The sequence below is a fragment of the Chionomys nivalis genome, chromosome 10 (assembly GCF_950005125.1).
Source record: "Chionomys nivalis chromosome 10, mChiNiv1.1, whole genome shotgun sequence".
Lineage (NCBI taxonomy): Eukaryota > Metazoa > Chordata > Mammalia > Rodentia > Cricetidae > Chionomys > Chionomys nivalis.
Window position 1 is genome coordinate 54,117,870 of NC_080095.1, and position 26,034 is coordinate 54,143,903.

The 26,034-nt window shown below is 43.0% G+C and overlaps 2 protein-coding genes across 2 annotated transcripts in view; one reads left to right on the forward strand and one right to left on the reverse strand.

Moving 5' to 3' along the window:
• Atl1 (atlastin GTPase 1) overlaps window positions 1-14,891 on the reverse strand; it is a 76,671-nt gene extending 61,780 nt beyond the window's left edge. Inside the window, exon 1 of the mRNA XM_057782217.1 lies at window positions 14,745-14,891. The gene's annotated coding sequence lies outside the window, so the exon portion shown is untranslated. The remainder of the gene's footprint in view (window positions 1-14,744) is intronic.
• Window positions 14,892-15,268: 377 nt separating this feature from the next.
• The window catches only part of Map4k5 (mitogen-activated protein kinase kinase kinase kinase 5), an 89,720-nt gene continuing 78,954 nt past the window's right edge, over window positions 15,269-26,034 (forward strand). Inside the window, exon 1 of the mRNA XM_057782219.1 lies at window positions 15,269-15,767. Within this exon, the coding sequence (XP_057638202.1) occupies window positions 15,660-15,767 (108 nt within the window). The 5' untranslated portion in view covers window positions 15,269-15,659. The remainder of the gene's footprint in view (window positions 15,768-26,034) is intronic.

Sequence of the window (26,034 nt, forward strand, 5' to 3'; positions counted from 1 at the left end):
TGTCTGCTCCAATGCACACCAGCAACATTTGGACAAATAAAAGCACTTCGCATTATCCTCCAGCATCTTTAAAGTTTTGTTTTAAAAGTAAGGTCACATTTTAAAAAGAAGACAGGCTGTATTCTTGTGTATGTATACTAGCAAGTCTGAGTCTTAAAATTAGGCTACTTTCGATCGAAGCTAGAGATTCACTGTGATCTGTAACTGTTCAATGTCTAATGAAGCATCTCCCCAAAGTTGTGAAGCCAGTCTGAAGTTATATATAGTCTGACAGCAAATGTGGAGAGAAATCTGCCCCACCGGCAGAGTGGTACAGGATGCTGTGGCACTCAGAAAGGTTGGAGGCAAATTACAAGGAAAAGCGAAATGCAACAAATACTAAAAAATATCCTTACTCTTTTTTTTTTTTTGGTTTTTCGAGACAGGGTCTCTCTGTAGCCTTACTCTTTTTTAAATTTGTTTTTGATGTTTCTGCCTCTCTGTGCAAAGTTTGGTGTGGTCAGCATGCTACAGACCCGTCCCTTCACACTCTTTGACCACAAGGTATTTCCAGCCCATTCGCCTCCTCAGTTTTGCTGCCCACACTCTGCTGATCCACACACCGCCAGCCTCTTAATGGCCAGATCCATGCTCTCTACTTAGGGTATTATTTGAAGCAACCCACTTTAGTAAAACCCATTTCCCCTTTTAGTGAAGTAATTTATGGGTAAATACTGAGATTGGACATTACAAAAAAGCTTCAGTAAATGACTATGGATATAGTATGTCTTCACCTGTAGCCCGAAGACTTTTTACAATGATTTCAGCAATCCTGGTATTTTTGTCTGAATTATTTATATTAAATATTTTAAATGGAAATTTAAAAATAATTCTATAATTTATTTTACATTATACAGTTAGCAGCTCTCTCTTTCAAACACACACATACTTTTATATATTGAACAACACTAGGGTGGTTTGAATGATATATCTCCCAATAGTCTGGGGCATTCAAATACTTGATTTTTAGTTGGTAGCACTCTTTCGGTAGATTTACCAGATGTGGCCTTGCTGGAGGAAGTGTGTCACTGAGGGCAGGTTTTGAGAGCTTGCTTGATGCTTGCAGTCAGAGTCTGGTACTTCTTTGAACTAAACACAGGATTACTACATAACTCAGCAATTCTCCTTCTAGGTGTGTATCCTAAAGAAATTTTTTTAAAGATTTATTTATTATGCATACAACATTCCTTCCAGATCTCATTATAGATGGCTGTGAGCCACCATGTGGTTGCTGGGAATTGAACTCAGGACCTCTGGAAGAGCAGACAGTGATCTTAACCTCTGAACCATCTCTCCAGCCCTATCCTAAAGAAATTATAATGGAAGTCCACACAGAAACTTGTATAGCAATGTTAGTGTTAATAGTATGGAAAAAGTAGAAGCAACTTGTGGTTTGAAAGAAAATAGCTTCAGGCTCATAGAAAGTGGTACTATTAGGAGGTGTGGCCATGTTGGAGTAGGTGTGGCCTTGTTGGTGAAAGTGTATCACTAAGGGTGGGCTTTGGGGTTTCAGATGTTCAAGCCAGGCCCAGAGTCACTCTCTCTCCTGATGCCTGCCAATCCACACATAGAATTCTTGGCTACCTCTCCAGCACCATGTCTGCCTGCATGCTGCCATGCGTTCTACTATGAAGATAACGGACTAAACCTCTGGACTGTAACTCAGCCCCAGTTAAATGTTTTCCTTTATGAGAGTTGCTGTGGTCATGGTATCTCTTCACAGCAATAAAGCCCTAACTAAGACTGTTGTGGGATATTTGTTTATACCATGTGAAGAGGTGCCTATGTTTTACCTCACCTGACTAAGGCACCTGATTGATTTAATAAAGAGCAATGGTCAAGAGCTAGGCAGGTGAGAGTGAGCAGGACTTTTGAGTAGAGAGAGGAACTAGGTGTTAGAATCTGATGTGGCAGGAGATCAGCAAGACACAAAGGGAGTCAGAAACAGAATGGAGAAGAGGCAAAAAGCCACGTGGCAAAATGAGATTAATAGAAACAGGTTAATTTAAAGCTATAAGAGCTATTTGGGAACAAGTCTAAGCTAAAGGTCAAGCTTTCATAATTAATAATAAGTCTCTGTGCCATTATTTGGGGGTTGGTAGCCCAAAGAAATTATGAAAAAAAAACTCGCTATATAAGACTCAAATCAAATGTCAAATAACTAATGGGTAAACAAATGTGGTGTAACCATACAGTGGAATACTATTCATAATGGAATACTATACACGCTACAACATTAATAAACTTTGAGATAAAGCTCTTGCACCTCTAACATCTTATTCTATAAACTCTTTTCTACTCTTTATCCTCAATTTATTTTTCTTCTATTGGTCCTTTCTCACATTTATTTTACCTCATCATAAGTAAAGTCCTCCCTAAATCAGGAGTTTTTCCAATACTGATGCCCAAACTTGCAGTTCCCTCTACATTATGGAGTCTATGATATACCGACTATGTTATAGAGTCTATAACAAACAATTTTGAAGAGGTATTTGTATTGATTAACATGTTTTTGCATGTATCTCAAAAAGACTTAAATAAAATAGGCTATTTCTCTCACAAGAAAATTTGTTGGAAGACAGATAGACCTTGGCTAATTCATCAGCTCAACATATCATAGTTAATACTTTTTAGGAAATAAATTGGGCTGCTGTAAAACAAATTCTAGTGGTTTAAATAAGAAAAATATTTCCCTCTCATGGAAGGAATAACATGATCATTGAACATGGTGCTTCAAAAGACCATGATTTGTCCTTTCTTTCATCCTTAGGGCTTCCCTCATACGATCCAGGCTACCTGTTCTCCTGAACATTAGTGTCCTAGCTCACGTGAGTACTGATGGGCTCCAGACATGGTCCTCTCCCTTTGTGCAACAACAACCAGCGTCCTCGTAGTAACCGGGACCAGTAACACCGACCAACGCAGTGTTCTTCTCTGGTCTGTTTGTTCCTGGGCCTGAGGACAAAAAAGCAGATGTGTAGTAGCTTCAACTCCTCAGTTAATAGCAGTGTGATGCACTTAGATGAGGAAAAATATCTATCCCTTGTCTAGTTGGGCCTTCAAACCCACCAAGCACACTGTGTAGAGACAAAATTGTAGATAATAAACTATAAGGACAAAAATTATCCAAGAATTATTAGGAATAATGTAAGAGCAATGATACATCTAACCCTTGGTTCACAGGTCCATGAATTCTGACCATGGACTATATATTGCAGAATATGAATACTGGGTTAATTTGTATGCCATATCTTCATGGAGCCCACATCTCAGTCAGCAAACACCCACCCCCACTATATTAATTAGCCATTTCTGACTCATGGGTGTGAGGCCAAAGCACCTAACTCCCCAGGCAGACCATCCTGACACACTGCATTCTTAGCAAACTCAGTTTCTTGTCCAAAGACATTGCTGTTTGTGGCAGTGAAGCATGGAGGTAAAACGAAGTGTTCTATGAGCCCGTGGGTTATGGCACTAGAAGGAGCTTTATGGACAGGAAAGACAAACATGTGCAATATATATCTACTTCTGTGGAGGCAAATTGCCTTTCCCATCATCGTAGAAAAGATCTAGTACAATTAAATTACCATCAGATGACTGGCTGATCTGGACTCGAGTCTCTGTAATGGCCTCTGCTGTAAGCAAGTCAAACACTCCATGATGACAGTACTGGATTATACTTGGCAGACAGAAATCCATACTGTTAAGTAGACTATTTACCTTAAGTTCTTATTGCCATATGGGACAACTAAGCAAGCACTATAGTGACTGGGAAAAGAGACTAGCTGGCTGACATCTACAGGGCAGATCATCTTGAGGAATCACTTATCAGGTGGATGCCCTCAGGTGGGAGTAATACGGTTACAAATATTTTCACATTTTGTATAATTCTAATAGCCCATCCACAATACCTTATCTAATGATTTCCTTAATTTTAATCATCTTCTTTCCAAGTCACTGGCTAATCTATTATCTATTGTGCATAAATCAATATTGATTCATTCCTCAGGCTAGTTCTTCTTCCTAACAAAAAGGTCAATGAAATGTACTGCTCAACACTGTACCCACTGGGAGAATTTCTCTTCGTTGTCATTCCTCTTTGTGGAATCGGGGCCATAAGTCAGCAGCAAGCTGCTTCACACTGGTGCCAACAGAGTGCTGACTGATCATAAACCAGGCTTGCACGCGCTTGTCCTCTGCTAAACGACCCTGAGCCAGAATGTGTAAGGAGAGGAAAAGGGGTATGGAAGTTTGTTAGACATCAACCTGTGCTTCCAGATTGTGCCAAGCTTTCCCAGGATGCACTGTTCCATTCAGCAGTGGAATTCTGATGCCTGCACTTAGGCTTTAGTGAACTAGATCACACTTAGTTCCTAAAGAACAGTCCATGTCACACAGTCACTTAGCATCCCACAGTCTGCTGTTAAGCAGTCACCAAATGCCTGGTAGTAAGCCAAGAATTGGCTCTCAGTGGTATAGACATCACAGATCTGGTAAGTTCATCTCTCAGAATCCTATATGGTATCCTTAGTGCTGCAATTCTCATTTGGGGTGTTCCAGAAACTCCATATGATATGTGTGTTTACCATCAGGTGCTGAGTCCTAAAGCCTAAAGTATCAGTATCAAGACATTGTATGGCATAGCCAGGTGTTACGTTGTTCCAGGTCCCATGAAAACCGGCAGTCATGCTACCTTAACTATCATCATAGACCCTTCATCTGGCAACTGATGGAAGCAGATACAGAGATCCACAGTGAAGCATGGGGCCAGGCTTCCGGAGGCCAGTCCAAGAGAGGGAAGAATGATATGAGAAAAGGGGTCAAGACTATGATGGCGCTACCCAGAGACAGCTGACCTAAGCTAGTGGGAGCTCACTGACTCTGGACTGACAGCAGGGGAACCTGCACAGGACCAAACGAGGCCCTCTGAGTGTGGGGACAGCTGTGAGGCTGGGGCGGTCTGTGGGCACTGGCGGTGGGACCAGGATTTATCCCTAGTGCTTGAACTGCAGTCTTGGAGCCCACTCCCTATGAGGGATGCCTTGCTCAACCTAGTTTTGTGGGGAGGGCCTTGGTCTTGCCTGGAAGTGATGTGCCGGACTTGTTGACTCCCCACGGGAAGCCTTACCCTTTCTGAGGAGTGGATGGGGGTGAGTGGGAGGAAGGGTGGGGCGGGAGGAGGTGAGGGAGTGGGAATGAGGATAGCTATGTAAATGAGAAAAGATTGCATTAAAAATTTAAAAATATATAGAAAAAAGAAAACTGGCAGTCACGTGTTATGCGGGAAAGGATCAAAGAGCAGTGAATGCAGTACACCATCTTCAAACTCTTCAAACTCCAGATAGGACAGCTGAGCTCATCACATCATTCTCTGAGATGGACAAATTTATGTGCTAGGACCACAGGGACTTATGTTTTATCTTCTGGCATAGGGTAATCTGTTTTTGTTTTAAGGAATGAATTAAAATAATTTTGCCCAGTTTATGGATCCTAGGTTCATGGATCTCCTGTCTTAAGTTCCTAAATAGCCATGACTATATGTATGAGATCACATCTGCCTTAATGCTTTTCCTAAAGTATGTAGGATGGTAGATACTTCCTGTTCCTCAGGCCGTATTTATAAAATGGAATCATGATGTTCTTCTAGACAGCAAGGAAACAAAGGTCAGTCTAGAATTACAGTGTGTCTGTCACCGAGCAGACAAGGTACAACAGTGACGGTGCTATCACAGCCTCGGGAAAGCAGAGGGCTTCAGACTATCCTTAACAGGCACTGAAAAAGCTACACTCTGGGCTTCCGGTGGGCAGCCATGCTCAGGCTACCTAGTTGATGTTTATTGGCTCTAGAAAAGGTTCTAAATGAAGTACTACAAAATAATTGACTGTTCATGTTTGTGTGTGGTCTACATGTGTGAAAAAAAAAACCAGGGAGCTTCCCGATGTTTGCTCACTTACGTGTATATATGTGGAGGACAGAGATTGACAATTTCTTCCTCAACTGCCTTTTTATTTTGCTGAGACAGGGTCTCTCAGTGAACCCCAAGCTTGCTGCTTCAACTAGACTGACTGACCAGCAAGACCCTGTGATCCTCTTGTCTCTGCCTCCCCGGTGCTGGAGCCACAGGTGATATCGCCATGTCTGGCTTTCAGATGGTGCTGGGGACCTGAACTAAGGTAGTGATACTTGCTCAGCCAGTACTTTACCTGTAGAGGTGTTTCCAGTCTCCAATGCTAATTTGTCTATTTGGGATGGTTTGGAAGTGTCCACCAAAGTTCATATGTTGCCAACTTAATCCCTATTGTAACCATGTCAGAAGATGAGCCCTTTAAGGGATGATGAGCCCATGAACGCCGGGTCCACTTAAATTCGTTAATGATGAGCTTCCCTCGCCTACCCATTCCACACCAGCAAGTTCTTGTCCTCTGCCCTCTGCCAAGTGACAATATAACCGAAGGTTTCACCAGATGTCAACACCTTGATATCGGACTGTGCAGCCTTCAGAACTAAGAGATACGAATTCTCAGTCTGTCATATTCTGTCATAGCAACAAAAAGTGGACCAAGACACTACTGGATGGACTAAGCAGATGTGTTAAAAAGACAAAAAGCTCTCTCAGATTTAAATTTTTTAAGTTTTTAGATTTCACCTAATGCCTAGAATGGAGTTAAATATGGTGAGTCTTAGGCACGGGGGTCACACTGGTCCTTTCAGTCCTATAATTTCATAGCCCTAAGTTGACATCCGCAAGCCTCTTGCTGTGTTTCCTCTGTGCGGTGTGCCCATTCTCACATACATCTCAGCATCTATCGTTGCTTTTTCTAGACCTTTCATCAAAGACGTAAGCCAGGACTACATCTGACTTCCTCAGCCTCCAATGGGGTCGCCGGAATCCTGATGTGTTGCACTGCTTCAGGGACTATGGTGTGCAGACTGCTATCCTCTGACTGTCTGGAAATTTCACATTCCTCAGCTCACATCCATCCTGGTGAAAGGTCATGTCTCTGAGGACAATCATCATGTGTAACCATTGGCAGGATCCTTCCTCAAAGACACCTGCCTTCCACACCTTAATTAAGGGATTCCAGGTTTAAGAACTGGTTTACGACCAGATGTTAGATAATGTTCTACATCTCTATTATAGTGACCAGGTCCTTTTCTGCCCACCATTCCTATAACTATTCCACTCACATATATTAAGTAGCAATTAAACAGGCTCCTGGCTTCATTTGTTTCAGAGGTCTGAGGATTCACAGGCCCCCACCACAATCCCTTGTAATCAAAATGTTATCACTTCTTCTTGGGAGTTATCAATAGTAACTGTACTCAGCATGTTTTTAATAGTTATGTCTTCCGGTCTCTGCAAGGATTCCCTGCGTTACTGTGGCAACATCATCTCCAACCTACTGAGGACAGTCACTAGAGAGGTTGGCAAGGATATCTCTGCTCCAATTCACTCAATGTCTCAATTGGGAAAATTCTATGGGCCCTCCCTGAAGGTGTGTTATTGTGTGGTGTTTTATTCTTTTGGCTTTTTGAGGGACCCACTACTGAGATTCCAAAAAGATCACTCACAGAGGCTTATTCTTAGTTATGAATGCCCAGTCTTAGCCTGGCATGCTTCTTGCCAGCTTTTCTTAACTAATTATCCTGACTACCTTTTGCCTCTGGGCTTTTATCTTTATTATTTCTGTACATCTTAATTTCCTTCGTACTCTGTGTCTGGCTGGGTGGTTGGCCCCTGATGTCCTCCTCTCCTCGTTCTTGCTGCTGCTCTTCTTCCTTGTTTCTTCTATTTACACTCTCTGCCTGCCAGCCCTGCCTATTCTTGCCCCTCTCTTGCTATTGACTGTTCAGCTCTTTATTAGACCATCAGGTGCATTAGACAGGCAAAGAATCACAGCTTCACAGAGTTAAACAAATGCGGCATAAACAATAGTCACACACCTGAAAACAGTATTTCCCAGCAGCGCGCATGAAGCATAACTGTGCAGGACGAACACAGTAAAGCGCAGAGCAGTCTCCTTTTTTTTATCACTGTGACATAACACTTGACAAGAACAACTGAAAACTTAACTTTCAGCGCTTATGAACTATGGCCAACTGGCTCCACAGTTTTGGTTGTGTGCTGAGGGATGGTATCACGGCAACATGGGCCTGCTGAAACAAAGCCACTCCCCTCACGGCAGCCAGGAAGGAACAGAAAGGCATGTTCTCCGTGACTTGGTTCCTCCAATGAGGTCTACCTTCTATAGTTTTCAATACCCCAAAAAGTTCATTCAGATTTTGACACTATCAATGACTCAATCCATCATTTAGGTCAGAGTCCTCACAAACCATCTCTATGACTGGATTTACCAGCTATGATCCATCACCATGGCTTAAAGTTAGAATTCAATAACAATACTAATTTCAGAAAGCCCACAACCTCATGGAAATTGGACAATGCTCAACCGAATCACCCCTGGGTCAAGGAAAAAACAAAGAAAGAAATTAAAACTTCCTAGAATTCAATGAAAATGAATGCACAACATACTCGAAATTATGGAACACTTCGAAAGCAGTGCTAAGAGGAAAGTTCATAGCATTAAGTGTCTATATAAAGAACCTGGAGAAATTTCACACTAGCGAGACTTAACAGCACACATGAAAGTTCTAGAACAAAAAGAAGCAAACACACCCAGGAAGAGTAGGCGCCAGGAACTAATCAAATTGAGGGCTGAAATCAATAAAATAAAAACAAAGAGAACAATACAAAAAAATCAATGAGAGAAAAAGTTGGTTCTTCGAGAAAATCAACAAGATAAACCTTTATCCAAACTAACCAAAAGGCAGAGAGAATATCCAAATTCACAAAATAACAACAGACACTGAAGAAATCCAGAGACTCATCAGATCACACTTCAAAAGCTTATACTCCACAAAATTGGAAAATTTAAGGGAAATAAACAATTTTCTGGATAGGTAGCATACATCAAAATTAAACCAAGACCAGATAACCTATAACCCCTAAGGAAATAGAAATAAGTCATCAAAAGCCTCCAATATATACATTGGGTTTCAAGCAGAATTCTATCAGAATTTCAGTAAGAGCCAATACTCCTCAAGTTGCTCCACACAATAGAAACAGAAGTGACATTGCCAAAATCTTTTTTTGATGCTACAGTTACTGTGATACCCAAACCACACAAAGACATTACAAAGAAAAAGAATTACAGACAAATTTCCCTCATGAACATTGATACAAAAATACTCAATAAAATATTAGCAAGCCAAATCCAAGAATGCATTAGAAAAATCATCCACCATGATCAAGTAGGCTTCATCTCAGAGATGCAAGGATGGTTCAACATATGACAATCTGTCAATGTAATCCACCATATAAACAAAATGAAAGAAAAAAAACCACATGATCATCTCACTAGATGCTGGAAAAGCCTTTGACAAAATCCATCACCCTTTCATGATAAAGGTCTTAGAGAAATCAGAGAAACAAATAACATACTTAAACATAATAAAGGCAATATACAGCAAGCCAACAGCCAACATCACACTAACTGGAGAGAAACTCAAAGTGATTCCACTAAAATCAGGGGTTATTTATTGCTCAATTTATTTGTTAACATAACTTCTTCCAAGCAGCCACCTTCTCCAGGCCCCTGGAGTTCAGGAATATGAGGGTGGCCGTGCAATCATAGACCCCATCCTAACACCTGAACCTGGAGAAGGTTCCCAGCCAATGTGTCTGTGATGGGAGGAATTTCTACAGTGGCTAATTTAAGGGGAGTTGGGGACTCCATTGGCCTGTGCTGGGAAGTTTTAAATTATTGACTTTGTACAATCTGCTTGCTGGCTCTGAAAGGGAGGGAGGGGACAAAGTCTCAAGGCCTTGATTTAATTTTGCAGTTGTGTTTGTGTGATCCTGAGGTGAGTGTGGGGGTGGGAGTTGTTTCATGGTATGTCTGGAGGTCTCACTTTTATACAAATATTTCATACATACATTCACACATACACACAACACATGCATTATTAGGAAGGCATAGTGAAAGGCTTGTAAAATGGCTCAGTGGTTAAGAGTACTGGCTGGCCTTGTAAAAAAGTACTAGGTTTCAATTCCCAGTACACAAATGGTCACAACTGGCAGTAACTCCAGTTCCAGGGGTCCAACCCTCTTCTGGCCTCCCTAGGCACCAGGGTTGCACATGGTACACGTGCACATACATGGATAAAACACACATACACTAAACAAAAATCGTCTTTAAAAAAAAGGAATAAAGGATACATCCTGAGATTAGAGACAAAACTGCCAGAATCCTATGAGAGAAATAACTGGGCCAGATGTGGTGGTGCACACTTTTAAACCCAGCACTAGGGAAGCAGGTCTCTGTGAGTTTGAGGACAACCTGGTCTACATAATGAGTTTCAGGACAGCCAGGGGTATGTATGTATGTATGTATGTATGTATGTATGTATGTATATATGCACTTTGTGTGTGTGTGTATGTATGTATATATGCACTTTGTGTGTGTATGTATGTATATATGCACTTTGTGTGTGTATGTATGTATATATGCACTTTATATGCACTTTGTGTGTGTGTGTATGTGTGTGTATATATATATATATATATATATATATATATATATATATATATATATATAGAGAGAGAGAGAGAGAGAGAGAGAGTCCTTGTCTCAAAAGAGGGGGAGGGGTGGCTGTAAGATAGGTGCCATAGCCAGGCATGGCCTCTCCTGCTCTTAACTCTAGTCCATAAGATATATAGGCACCCTTTAGGTACCCTTTCAAAACATTTACCTCTTACAAAGTGAAGATAAGGAACAGCACAAGATTATTTGTAATTTGTTTTGTTTTCTTAGCTTTGAATTTTCAGTCAGATCAATTTGTGATCCAAATACAAAAGGAAACCCTTCTACCTAGCCCAATATACTCCCCAAAAGCACCCTCTGGAAAAAAGCTAACAGAAATAGCTTCTTAACATGTCCAGAGATCAAGTCCAGCTCACGACCCGTGAACCGCTTTCATGTCTTCTGAAACTTTTGTTACAATGACCGATCTTAATTCTAAATACGGCCCATGTTCTATTGCTAGCCAGGACAAACTACAAGAATCATCCCAGACTTTAAAAATATGGTTCTCTCCTTAACAGGCAGAGGTCATACCAAGTAATAGAAAAAATGATTTAATATCAAGTATCTGGAAATTCAGATCATAATTGTTACAATGTCTTCTGACAACTGATTGATTGATATTTAAAACTCTCAGGAGCTATTTGTTTAATCATATAAAAACGCACTGTATAACCGATTTATATAGAAAGATGTATTAAGAGATCATACTGCAGCTGCGCTCGCCTTTAATCCCAGCGCTCGGGAAGCAGAGGCAGCTGGTCCTCTGTGAGTACCAGGCCAGCTATGACTACACAAGAAACCCTGTCTCAAACAGCTGAGGGTGGAGCAAGGGAGGGATGGACTGAGATATTATATTGCTAAAATTCGTATGTTCTAGAGATGGTGTAGCCCTGGCTGGCCTGAACTCACTATGTAGACCAGGCTGGCTTTGGAACTAACAAAGATCCGCCTGCCTCTGCTTCCTGAGAGCTGGGATTAAAGGTGTGCGACACCACATTCAGCAACCTAATTTTAAGATTTTAATTAGCCAGTTTTGCTTGGATAATAAATTTGAACCTTGGCTACGTAAAAAATAAAAAATTCCAAGGCCTTGATTTTCTTGTTATTCAGTCTTGGCTAAAATTAGAGTTGACTTTAGAGATCACTAATCACAACTACACTTTACTGAAGAAGATGAAAAGGGGAAATATTACAAGCACACAGTAAACCACCACAGTCTGTACAGAGAACAGAGCAAAAAGCTGGAAAACAGCCAGCGAGCCAGCTCAGCCTGTCCAGGCTCTCGCCTCCACCTGATGGCCTGAGCTTGATCTACATGGTAGAAAGATAAAACCGACTCCCATAAATTGTCCGCCAACCCCCACCCAACATGCATGTACCACCCCATGGCATTAGCACTGCCCCCCAACAAATAAATTGTATCAAAAATAAAATTTTTAAGATCTGGAAAACATTTGCATGTCAAGTATGAACTATGCATCTATGTGTCTCTCTGTGTGTGTATGTTGTGTGATGTTTTACTCTTTTGGCTTTTGGGGGGGCAACCACCCAGCTCCCAAACAAATCACACATGAGGTTTATTCTAAGTTATGAATGTTCACCCTTAGTTTGGTTTGTTTCTGGTCAGCTTTTCTTAAATTATCCCAAATACCTTTTCCCTCTGGGACTTTTCCTTTTCTTACTCCTGTGTATCTTACTTTCACTCTTCCCCTGTGGCTGGCTGGGTGCCTGTGTCCTGAAGTCTTCCTCCCCCTGCTCTCTCTTGCTCCTCCTTTTCCTCATTTCTCTGCCCCCCCCCGCCTTGCTCCTGCCTTGCTATTAGCCGTTCAGCACATTATTAGGACCATCAGGTGTTTTAGACAGGCAAAGAATCACAGCTTCACAGTTAAACAAAGGCACCACAAACAAGTTAATGTACCTTAAAATAATACATATAGCACTTTATATATGTATAAATATATATTTATATGCATAACACACCTTAAAGTAATACATATATATGTACTAGTTTTGGATGAGATTACCTATTTAGCCAAGTTTCTTCTTATTCCATATCTTGTCATAAAAACTGAGCGATTTGTAAGAGTTCTTTCAACGTTAGCTACAATGATTTGCTATAACTTTCAACCTTGAAATTATACGTGTAATTTTTTTAGTATATGAACTAAACCGATTCAGTTTGTTTACACTAAATTGAATTTAAATTTCTTTACCAAACAACCTATGTCACTGAGCTTATTAACTCAGTAGTTTTGAAAAAAATATCTTTAAAATTATTTTGGAGTTAGTACAAAGCAAATGTTTTCCTGTTTGCATCATCTGTGGTACAAGTAAAATAATGATTATTGCAGACACTATTTTTAACCATCACGCAGGTCTTGGCTTTCCGTGCTATCCGCTTGGCAGCTGATGGTCAAAGCATATGGAGCTGCCATTACTGGCAACATAAAATACCTTCACTTGTGACTTCAAACTTTTTATTACCTAATTCATTTTAAATATTGTGTTTCAAGAATAATACACTTAAAGGGCTGTCACAGGATATTTATCCTCGTCTCAAACTGGGTATTCAGAGTTTCCGATTTGTGAAGGCTCAGGAGGGAAACTTTTCTGAGGTCTCTGCATCAGGGAAAGAGAGGCCTCTCTCGATCAACTCGTTCATCTTTATCTCAGGGAAAGAGAGGCCTCTCTCGATCAACTCGTTCATCTTTACCTCAAAAACAAACAAACAAAAAGCACAATCAAATCTGCTGGGGTTTTTTTGTTGTTGTTGTTGCATTGTTCTGGTTTCCTGTTTCCCCCCTTTCAAATTTCACAGTTTCCTCTCACTTATTTTTATCTTGTGTAAAAATAAGTATTTTGTGTGCGCTGATTCAAATTCTCTATGGGATAACACAGGCATAAATAAGAACAAATACATTTCATGCGACAGAAAGGAGCAGTGCACCCTTTTTGACCCTGAACGTGGAGGGCTGCTTTCCCACCACACAAGCCCACCCTTTAAGTTTACCTGACTGTTCTGGGGACGGTCCGGTGGACGGCTCTCAATCCAAGAAAGCTCTACAATGACCCAGTCTCAGAGCGGGTAAGGGTGGGTTTGACTACATGACCAATATAAATCCATGACAGTAAACAAGTACTAAGACACCAATAGAACATTTGAAGAGATTTTGAGTCATCGAAGCCAAAAGTATGTGCCCACCAAAACAAGTGCCAAGAAGCTTTGAAAGACAGAACTGTTCCTCAGCTTCTTCCTTTGCAGGCCGCACACACACAGGCTCTGTCCCTGGAGCAGGCAAGTCTGGGCTTTCCTTATGGCCCCTAAATAAGCGCCCTTTGTGTGTGGAATGCAAGAAAATGCACATACTCCCTGTTCTGGTAAGGTGCTAATGTCATTTTTTCACTTACTGACTATAAGAAGTGCATTTCTCAAAACAGAACTGGATTGTGTCTGGAGCCGCATGTCACCTGAAACTTGTTCTGTCGTCATTTTTCTGTCACTGCACATACAGTAGCCATGTATTAACCTGGGTCTTCCCATTTTTCTTAAATTTTCATTTTATGTTTTGCCTGCATGTATGTCTCTACACCATGAGCGTGCCTGGTGCCTACGGCCAGAAGAGGGCGTCCGACTCCTCAGACTTACGGACAGTTGTGAATAGTCACGCAGATGGGGCAAATCAACCCAGGTGCTCTATAGAACTCTGTTCTTAACCACTGAGCCCTCTCTCCAGTCCTTATCTGGTTTTTCTGCTGCAAATCTCGGCAGCACTCTAGAAATAACTTTACCAGTCTACCTTAAAATGGTAACTTAATTTCTACCTTCAGAACAAGATTGGAACTCAGACTGTGAAACATTAGCCAATCATTTCTCTTGATTCCTGCTCAATATCCTGTGTATTGTTAAGCGGTTCAAAACCTCTTAGATTTGATAATCCTCTCTACAATCCTGTAAAAAGCTTTACAAACATTTCTGGGGTGTCAAATGCAAAAACTTCATCCTCTTCCATCTACAGACAAGGTCACTGAGTTGTTGAGAGGAATGCCAGTTCACCTACTTTGGAACGTTGGAGCCAGAACCAGACCAAGGTCCCCAGCTTTGTTTTAGCATCTGCAGAACTCCTGGTCCCGTTAAAGCTGCAATACTGTGGTGACCAGAGACCACCGGACTTCGTAGGAATTGGGGGTTTTCAGAAATGGCTCGGGAAACCCCGGTGAAAGACAGGTTGTGCAGGTCAGGTGTGCGGTCCAGCCTCACAACCGGTACCACGGGAAGCAGTCGGTAAAACAGGAAGGAGCAGTCGGGTGTGCCGGTCTTTAGTTAACCCGGCACTCCCCCACCTCCGACCAGGGCGGCCTCAGTTTACCTCCACCGTGTAGAACTAGGAGGGCAGCGCTCTCGCGAGCTGCGTACTCGCCCCCCCTCCTCTCGTCCCGCTGGCGACCGGACGAATCCCGGCCGGGCCTGGGCGGGTCAGAAGCCGCACGAACGCCCCCGGGCGCCCCGCAAGCCGCTGGGAGGCGGGGCGCGACGGCGGCGAGGGTGTCGTGCGCTCGGCGGGCCTCAGGGCGGCAGTCTGGGCCCGCGGCCTGCGCTCTCGGGCGGGCCGGCTCAGTCCACGCCGGCCGCGAACGTGTCTCCCGGTGACGCAGCCGCGGGTGGGGAACGTGGTGCGGCGGCGGCAGCGGCGACTGTGCGCACGGCCGTCTTCGAGAGGACGCGGGTCTCCGCCGCGGCGCTCGCTCGCTCGCTCGGCCGGGCACAGGCGGCCCCTCGGGTGCGGACAGCTCGGGGCCTGGCGGGGCCGGGGAGGCCCGGAGGCCGCCGGGGTCGCGGCCCGTGACGCCCCCGCGCTCGCTCTCGCGGGTGCAGGCGCAGCTGCGCGCCGAGGCTCCATGTTGGGAAGCGCCGCGCGTCCTCGTTAGCGGGATCCGGGCGCCGCGGGCAGAGCCCCGGGCTGGGCGCTGCGAAGATGGAGGCCCCGCTGCGGCCTGCCGCCGACATCCTGAGGCGGAACCCGCAGCACGACTACGAGCTGGTGCAGAGGGTCGGCAGCGGCACCTACGGGGATGTGTACAAGGTGAGGCCCGCCCCGGCCTGCGGGCGGGGGGCGCCCCCGGGATGCGCCGGACCGCAGCGTCCGGCCGGGAAGCGGCCCGGACCCCGCGGCACCGTTCCGAGCACCCTGGGTTCCCCGCCGGTTCTAATGCTGCCGACGGGCACAGCTAACAGCACCTTCCAAACCACCGCTGAGCTTTTTTGTGGTTTTTAAGGCGTGTGTTTCGTATTGAAGTGAGTCTGAGGGATGTTCTGGTGTTAGCTGGAAAAAATGCTTCGCGGAAGGCGGTAGACGGGAGAGAATATTGCAAATCCAGACGCTTGCATTCTAAATTATTGTTATGAGCGAGCTTGACTTTAAAAAGCTCCGTGGAAGCTGGCTTTGAAGTGTGAACTGTAAGCATTTTTTCTCGAGTAAAATGATACGTGTGTAACATGACGGCCTGTAGGGAGATGTTTTTAGAGACCGGTGAGTTGGCTCAGCAGGTAAAGGCGCTTGCTGCCAAGCCTTTTGATACCAGATCGGTCCCCGGATTCTCCCGGTGGAAGCAAGTCGTCCTCTGACCTCTACACGCAAGTGTCGCCCCCTCCCCCCCGCCAACACACTCACACACAAACCTAGTAAATAAGTGAAATGTAATTAAATTTAAACAAATTTAGAGAAAGATGTTTTTCACCTGGCAGAAGTTTAGGCGTTTGTGCCTGGTCGATAATAAGAAATATAATTACTTACTGGGTTTTCCTACTCCTGTAATTCCTCTCGGGGATTTTATACCATTCCATAATCCCGAGTGAATAGGAGCTACTGTCATTTTAGTGCGCTTTTATATCAAGATAAATAATAATAAATTTGTAATTTGCCATTACAACAACAAAAGCCATGCCATTGCAAAGCACACCGGTTTCATAAGTCTCCTATGTTTTTGAAGGGCTCAGAAGGAAAAGACTGCCCAAGATTTCCTTATGACTTTTGTTCTTTGTCCCCAAAGGGCAGAATTACTGCAGTTCCTGATGGGTATTAAGGAAAAGTCTCTTTTTGCAGCATTTTAATATTTTGACCTATGTATCAGTCTGTTCCAAACAGCAATCTACACTTAGCCCAAATGGCCTTGTTTCGTGAGTGAGTAATCGCTTGCTTCCCCTGAGGTCCGTTGACTTGCACAGGTGGTCCTAAGCAAGGAAAACATCTTCTCTACGTGTTTCTAAGTTTGTTAGTAGTACCTCAGAGTGTTATCAGGATACCGCTAGCTCTGGATTCTGAGGTGAGGGCTCTCCGGCTAGACTTTTTACCCCTTAAAACCAGGCCCTTGAGTCTAACCAAACACTGGTACTGGACTGCTCCAACAGTGAGCGCGACCCTGACTCTGGCCTTGAATACCTTTGATGCAAAGTGCACGATGACAATGAAATCTCCTTCCTCGTGTGAGTTAGGGTAGTTGTGCACACTGGGTTAACTGGACATTTAGGAACGCTTGCTCTTTGAGAAATAGAAACTCCTGTTTGCTTTCTCAGGCCCATTCTTAAGTCATCTTTGTCTGTGATTCACTGTTAGTTAGACCAGTTCAGTTTGTGGTAATTTTTAGTTCTTGCTTCAGCCCCACCCCTTCCCCTACTACATAAAATGTAAAGGAAATATATTCCCCACACAGATCTTGCCAAGACTTCCGCGTTTTTCCTTACAGAGTAGCTGCCAGGGCAACTCTCTGGAAGGCTTGTATTGTTGTGTTAAAAGGTCAGCTGCCTGCCTGCTTCTTCTCCAGCTGCCTTCTGACCTGCAGCTCCCTTCCACAACTCATCAGACAGTCGGAGGCTAAATACTTACACACACACACACACACACACACAGAACCCCGCCTCCCACCTTTCCCAGCATGCTCACGTCGTATGTATTCTCCTCATTGACTAGGCCAGCCTCTGCATTCCGAACAGCCATTAGACATCCCCCCTGCCCCTTCTTCTGTTTGGTTGTGCTCTAGTTACCTGGGGTCACGTGGCTTTGCCACCACTGCTGCCCAGGAAAGCTTTACTCCTTCCTAGTCAGCCCTAGCCCCTCACCCTGACCCCTGATCTCACCCACCACTCTCCTCTCCCATTCTGCTAAAACCACACAGACTTGCTCGCTGTTCCTTAAACAATAAACATCTTCCGACTTTGGAGTGTTTGTTCATGGTGCTTCCTCTGCTCAGTATCTTTCCCCAGATGGTAAGTGTCTTGCTTCCTTCCTTTTGGAATACCAGACCATCTTTGTACTTACTTCTGCCAGACACAGGGTTTGACTTCTTTTTCTGGTCTGTTTTGATCCAATGAGACTCTTCATACAGACAGGGATCCCAACAGCTCCCCCCCCCCCCCCCCCCCCGCTTTTGATGTAGCTTAACACCTAGAATTCGACCAGACACAGAGTGCATGATCCCTAAAAGGTTGACAAAGGAATAAATGACTCCAGGCGACAGTCTCAACACTTAATTTTGACCTTACAACAGTGTGCACATAACCCTCTGTGTATTCCTGCACTGCTCTTTGATAGCTGCATGTCTGTTTTCATTACAAATTTCCATAACTTGCGTTTCCTGGGAAAGCATCTCTGAAGGGCTGTTTCATAGCATGTTTATCATCAGTGATGTAAGCCTTGTGGAATTTTGGGAGTTTATACTTACTCCTTCATATGCCTAGACCATGAAACTGTGGGATCTTTTAAGGCAGAGTGAGTGTGTTGTGATCATGTATTTTTAAGAAACTGAAAATCCTCGGGAGCTCTAAAAGTGTTTTCCATTCATGAGGGAGGCTAGTAAAATAATCACAGTGAGAAATAGTGTAGTCTCTTCTACCACATACCTCGCCCTAGGTTCTCTTTATCCCTGAGCTATAGTATGAACCAATAACTTTAAAAAACCTTGAGGTTCTTTGTGAATCCCAGTCACACCCTGCAAACACACAGCCTCCTGCCTTTCCTAGAACTCCCCAGGAGATGCTCACTCCATCCTAAATGGCTGTTCCCTGCTTGAAAGAAGAGGAATGTAAAGATTCAGATAGATGCAGGAAGTCTTTGAGGGCAGAGCAGGAAGTGGTGCTGGGCAAACAGCAGAGAGGAGAGTGTGGTGGATGATGGATGAAGGACCAAGTTTCCAGCGAGGCGGATCCAGTCTGTAAAATTGAACACTTGCTAACAGGAAGGGGAGCTCTGACGATAAAGAGTCTCCCACCTTCTGTCCACAAGTGATTTGGGCACACCGAGCGGTCGGGTCATTATCGTGGTTCACAGCAGCCGGAGCCTTCTACCCTTTTTTACCAAAATTGCTTCCAGTTTACTTTCCAGAGAAATTCTAAGATCTTTCCAGCTTTTATAGGCTGTAAATTTAGAGTAGAGTACCCATGTACTTGTTTTAAACTCTTATTAACTCTTTGGTTTATGTAAGTGTGACGTGTTTTGTTCCAGGACATCTATACTACAGCAAACAGACTGGTTCTTAGGAAATATTTGTTTAGTGATGTTAGTGGTAGTAGATTGCCTAGATATAATAAATACTGCTAATACTGTAGCCCCCCAGCCCTTTAAATGTTTTTAAATGCATCTGTTTGTCACTTACATTGTGTTGTAATGCCAGTCATGATATGGCATGTGTTTGGAATGACCAATCATTTTCTCTAAAATTACTATTTTTAAAAGGATTCATTGAATGAATCTTTAAGTTTTACATTAGTTATTTTCAATTTTTAAGTTTCTTTTGCCATTATAAATGACATAATTTGTGTAGACATAATCTTTGTCATGTAGCCTTACCATTTTTGTGGATTCTTCTGGAATCCCTCTTTTCTTCAAGGCCTCCCTTTCTCTCCCCCAAGTCCACAGTCAGGCTCTTAGAATGGCTTTAGGCATTTTGAAAATACGCTAGGATCCCATTGTAAAGAAACAGCTTAGTCCATCCTAGTGATAGAGCTGCCGACTCTGTGCCAGGGTCTGGAGATGCAGAGCCTGGGGAGGAGAAAGTACACTGTCAAAAGAAGTGTGTAATTTAGTCAGGAAAAGAGACATGCAATCATAATTTGGTAAGTGCCATAATAGATATGGAAGAAATACTCAACTCTGTCTTTTATAGGGATGGGGCAGGGTGGTCAGCCGGGGAAGAGTAACAAAAGGAGGATCAGTAACTGGAGTTTTTGGGTTGTTGTTGTTGTTATTATTATTGTTGTGTTTTCTGTTATTAGATTGACAAGGTAGGGCAAGAGATTAGAGATTGTGGGACTAGTATATGCAAGCATCTAGGAACCAAGGGAGGCAGGAGCCTTGATGAGGCTTAATGGGTATGCATCTTCCTCCCGGGTCCCTTGCAACAAGCCTTGGAGGGTGGGAAAAGACAAGATGGCAGATCTTTTATGTTGACGTGGAGGAATTTGTATTTTTCTGTAGTCTGAAGAAGTATTTTAGGAAGTTTTCTTGGTATCCGGGTAGATAACACAGAGTGGCGGAATGCGGAGAATAACAACATGGGAGTTGATGTGAGTTTGGATACTGGTGTAGGAGATCAAAGAGTGGTGAATTTGAGTTCAGATTTATATGATTTTTTTAAAAATACACATCATCTGTAAGAGAAAGAGAAGGTAATTGATGGTATTTATGTGTTTTTGTTTGCTTGGTTTTGCTTTTGTTTGTCTTGGGTGGCAGTTTTTATACTTGTGAGGTCTGAATTTTGCATTTGGTGACTGTCAGACATTGTGTAAGGAAATGTGCCTCTTGGGAGGAAGTATGGTTCCAGTCCAGGGAGCTCTGAACTGGGGATACAGGTTTAGGAGTCACCTTAGTGCATGGGGTGGTGCATGTGATGTGTAGTGAGGTCACCCAGGAAGGTTTTAACGAGCCAAGGAGACTGTAGTTTTAGAGAGGGGGCAGAAGAAAACAGTGCACTGATGGTGTCAGAAGGAACAGGGGGCCCAGGAGGTTCTTTTACTAGGACCTGCCCTCACCTCAGCCCTTCCTGCTCTCGGCCTCCCCTGCTTCCATCTGCTCTGATTGTAATCAGAAACATGGTGGTCTTTCAATAATAATAATAATAAATTTCAAGAATAATGATAGCTATTATTATTATTGAAACTACATGGAAACAATGGCCTTCCATGTACCACTGTATCAGCTAGCTTAGCATGGTGCCAACACACTGAATCTGATCAATGAAGAGATTTTTCTTTTCTTTTTTTGGTTTTGTTTTTTTCCTTTCCTCTGTGCCACCCTGGCTATCCTGGAACTCACTCTATAAACCAGGCAGGCTTTGAGCACAAAGGTCTCCCTGCCTCTGCTTCCCTAGTGTTGGGACTAAAAGTGAGCATTGCCACTGCCCAACTTAATAAATAGATCTTGAAGAAGAGAGCAATGTAGTCACCATGGAAAGTCACAGGTTTGTTAAAAATGGAGGTGTGGAGCTCTTAAGATGGCTCAGCAGTAAGGGCTTCTGCTGCCAAACCTGACAACTTGAGTTTGACCCCAGGACCCACATGGCAGACTGCTAGAGCCAGCAACTCCAGTGAGTGCCAGCGCATTGTCCCATGAGGTAGTTAGAGTGAGGCCATTGATTGACAGTGATGGAGGACAGGGTACAAGGTGAAGGGGTTGTTTACATTGTAGGCTTGCTCGGAGAACAGACATTGCCCTTGGGCACATCAAGTGAACAAAGTAAAGACTTCTACCTTTGTGGAACTGACATTCTAGCATGCAGGAGAGAAACAATAAATATGTATTGTGTTGGAGAGAGTAAAGATGATGAAGAAGAAGGAATAAGTAAACAGGTTAAGGGGACCTAGGCTGCCTGGGTGGATGCAGGAGGCAGTTGAGGAATTAGCAGGATCATCAGGATCGACTTCATTGAGAAAGTTAGGTTTGAGCAAAGCCTTGGAGGTGAAGGAGTCAACCAGGTGCTCATGTGCATAGTCAAGAGCCTGTGAATGCTTCTCTGTTTTGTTGAGTCCCCTGAACCTGGTTCCACAGTGAAGTTGTGAGCTCAGGGACCAGCACTAGAACTAAGACAAAAACTGCCATCTTATGACCTTTGAGGGAAGAACTACAAATTACTGTAATTAATATACATAGTTAGTGTAATTAAATAAAGTTCACCAGTTGCATGGCCAAATCTTGTATTACTCTTTGAAGCCTGATTTTGTAGGCAATGACATGTCACTGTTTTCTTAGTCCTGCTCTGTGGGCATTCATAATCCTTACACCTTAATAAAATCTTGTCAGGATACCTAATGGCCTCAGATCTGAAGTTAAGGGAGAATGGCTTTGGTAGGGATGTGATTAATGTGTGTTCTCTCTAGAGAATGCTGGTTTCCATGTTGGAGTTAGAGAGTGAGTAACTTGGAAGTAGGGCTCACAATAAGAGATGAAGGAATTTGTTTCCAAAAATCTCATCTTAAATTACATATTTGTTAAGCAGCAATACTTTATTGAAAGCTTCTAAAATAGAGGTTGTATTACATAGTCCGTTACTATGAAAATAAAATGTTTTGTTCGATGAAGTGCTATAACTGTTTACTATTTTATAAGTCATCTGGTTAAGATCTTACTTAGTATTTATTTTTCTTATGGTTCTGAAGTAAGTATGTTTTAAAACTGTCTGAAAAGAAAGCATGGTTCTGATGATGGGTGTGAGTCTCTGAACCGTAGCCGGGAGCAAATTATTTCGAAACGTCTTTCTACTTGCCTAGAAATGTGAAAGTTGGGAAAGAAATCTTTCAGGGTAGCAAAGTTAGATGTGCGATGGGATGGCCATCATCGTGGGGGCGCAGACGTCACCACAGCCTTGCACAGACCTGCTGGTCCACTTCCTTTTTTACACAAGTTAAGCATTTTCGCTTTGATCGTTTCCATTGGTTTTGATGAAGATACATATGATGGAACGCAGGTTAACTGATTTTGTTTTTCAGTTTCGCTTTCAAAAATTAAAAGTTTCACTTCTAAACTTTAAATTGTGGTTTTGGACCAAGAACACAGGAAAAGAGAGATGGAGCCTGGTAAAAGTGATACTTGTGTTTTCAGGGGTTCCTTAGCGATTTGAGAAGTTCCTCAACACCAGGTAAACCAGAGGAAGCGCTTTCTCTTGGCACCTTCACCTGGGATCATTTTTAGTGTTTTGCAGGTTAGAGTCCTTTAAGAAGGCTTTTGCTTCCTGATTTTGCAAAGTACTAATTAAGTTAGAGAAAGTTCATGACCTTTGAAAAGGGCAAAAATGTATGGCTAATGTGACTCTATTTCTCTTGAATATCATTATCTCCCTGGGAGATTTTCAGAAGATGTCTGATGGCCGGGTCTATCCTCATAGGTGTTTGAGCTCATGAATCATAGTAGCCCCCACCTTCCAACAATTTATAAAAATAAAATCGGATTAAAATGACCAAGAATGACTAATGTTTGCATAGCCCTCCAGTGTCTTGCTTGTTTCGCACAGTAATCCTATGAAGTAGGTGGAACAGCCGTATTTCCATCCCCATTTTACTCAAAAAGAAACCTGTTTCTGCCCTATTGGTAGATTGCACACTGTTAGGACTTGAGTCTAGGTTTCCTAGTCTTCAGTTCCTGCTTTTTTTCTTTCTCCCAGGTTTCCTGGAAACTGCATCTTTTAATTCATTAGTTAACATTTAAATATACAGTCCTTCACACACTGCCTGGTACGTGAGAAGCTCTACACAGACTGTGGTGAGGCTTGGCAGGCTCCCTCCCCTGCTGAGAGGAGGAGGGGTTTATGGACTAATGTTTGATTATGCATATAAACACCAGTTTGCAAAAGCATTTCCTCCTGGTTTTTCTGTGGTCATCTCTCACCCTCATGCTTCCCAGGCTCAGCCCAGGCTCAATGCTTCTTTACTTTTACTAAGGAGACTCTGCTACCCACCAAACACCACCACCGACAGGAAGTTGTCCTCTTCTGTGGTTGTTGGACCCTTCCTGCCTTGCCTTCTTTTGCCCTTTGTTTTGGGAATTTGGATTTGTGGTTACTGTTACTCATGTTATTGGGTCCCATAGACTAGGTTGTAAATGCAGTTATAAATTAAACAAAATGCTAAGCATTTTAGACAAAATTCTGATTTTGCAGCAAAGGGTACTTGTTTGTCACTAAGGAAAATAGGACTGCCTGAGCAGACTTGCGGGGGAGCTTGAGGACCGGAGTGCTGTCCCTCCAACCCCACTTGGCTGCCCCACCTTCCCCCCACACCTTTATCCTTCTTATCATTAAATTCAACTCAGTGTGTGATTTTTTTTTTTTAACATTTAAGATAGATTTTTCATTATAGCTTGGTTGACTTCAAACTCTCAGTCCTCCTCCTCCACGTAGAGTTGTGGATCACAGTGTGTGTTAACACGCCCTACATGGATTAATACATTGTTAAACAAGCAACTTGTACTGGATGACTGAGCGCTTTCTAGCTTGTGGTAGAGCAGTTGGGGCCACTGTGGGTGCTTCTGCAGTAGTGCAGGCTCACTGGTGGGACTCAGTCTACGTGGCTTCTCTTTTTTTCTTGCCCGTGGATAGGTTGCTTTCTCTTTACTATCTTTCAAAAAAAAAAAAAAAATGAAGTAACATAGGTTCATTTTAGAAAACTGAAACAGGAAACAGTGTAAATTTCCTTGTGTTCTCTTTACCCGTAGGTAGACATTGTTACAAATCATCCCCATACACAGGTCCCCTCTCTTTTGTGGACATGTCTGTGGGGCATTTTCTTAATTGTTAATTGATGTAGAATGGACTAGCCCACTGTGGTGGGTTCCACCCCCAGACGTACTGGGATGTGTCAGAAATCTAGCCAGGAGGCTAAGAAACAAGCAGTAAGCCTTGCTCCTCCATAGTGTCTCCCTCAGTTCTTGCCCAGATCTTCAGCGATGGACTGTGACCTGGAACTCTAAACCAAATGATCCCTTTCCTCCACAAATTGATTTTGGTCAGAATGTTCATTCACAGCTACAGAAAGCAAACTAGAATAATAAACATAAATACATGATAACCTAGACACTACATGTAATCATTAAAATATGAGTTATGTAGACATATTTGGGATGTTTCTTAAATAGTGTGTGCCAAACTTTTAATTTCAGTAAATACACATTTAATTTCTTATATTTTTTATTTATTGGATTGCTTTTTTTTTTTTTTTTTTTTTGTGCGTGTGTGCGTATATGTTAGGGTATTCTGCTGATGTCCTGAACTCCCAGTCCTCCTGTCAAAGTATCTTACGGACAGCACCACCATGCCCTGCTACCCTGCTAGTTTTTTTCCCTTTAAAAACTTGTGTTTTTATTTATACGTGTGTATGAATGCCTGTATGCACATGTGTGTACCATGTACGTGATTGACACCAGAAGAAGCCAGAAGAGAAAGTCGAATCTCCTGAATTCGACCGATTACAGGGTTACAGACAGATGTGAGCTGTCATTTGGGCGCTGGGAGCCCAACCTGGTCCTCTGCCAGATCACAAAGTACACTTAAGCCCCAGCCATGTCTCTGGTCCCCCTGCTAGTTTTTAATCCATTATATAGTTCCCGGTTATAAACAGCTCTGGTCAGTATCCATGAACCAATTCTTTTCAGGCATCCTTAATTATTTCTTTAAGCACATTTTTAGAATCAAATTTTCTAAGGTGTTTTGAAGTTTTAGTAAATTTTGACCATTGTCTCTAGACCCATCAGCAGGTACTGAAAGTTCCTATCTTTCCTACTTTGCAAGTTAAGCCCTTTTTAGCTAGCAAGATCCTGGTCAGATAAAAGACTTGATACAGTCTTGACTACCTGAGTTCAGTCCTAGCGCCCATGTATTTGAAGGGGATGGTCAGCTTCATAAATTGTCCACTGGATCATACGTGTGCATGTAAGCACAGTAAGTAAGTAAATAATTTTAAAGTTAAGGCTTTTCTTTCTTTCCTTTGACTTTATGACCTCCACACAATAGTTCAACTTAGATGATTCTCTGAGACAACGTGTCTTTCAGTAACACCTGTCTGTATTAGGAGAGTCAGTCTTTTCAGAAACAAATGAGTGGCCTAGCAGACTTCAGAGAAGGCTTTAGTTGCCTAGAGATAAAAATCATTCCTTCCATGATGGCGCCAGATAGGGTCCCAGCACTGACAGGAGAAATAGACACAAGCCCCATACCTAACCCAGAAGCCCTCTCCAGTTGACCACAGCATTCTTTTCTCCAGTGGAGTTTCAGTCTCACTGGGTATACACCAGTCTAAAGGCCAGGCCCCATGCCCAGCAATGACGGCCAACACAAAACAAACTCATGGTGTGTGTTTGTGTGTGTGTGTGT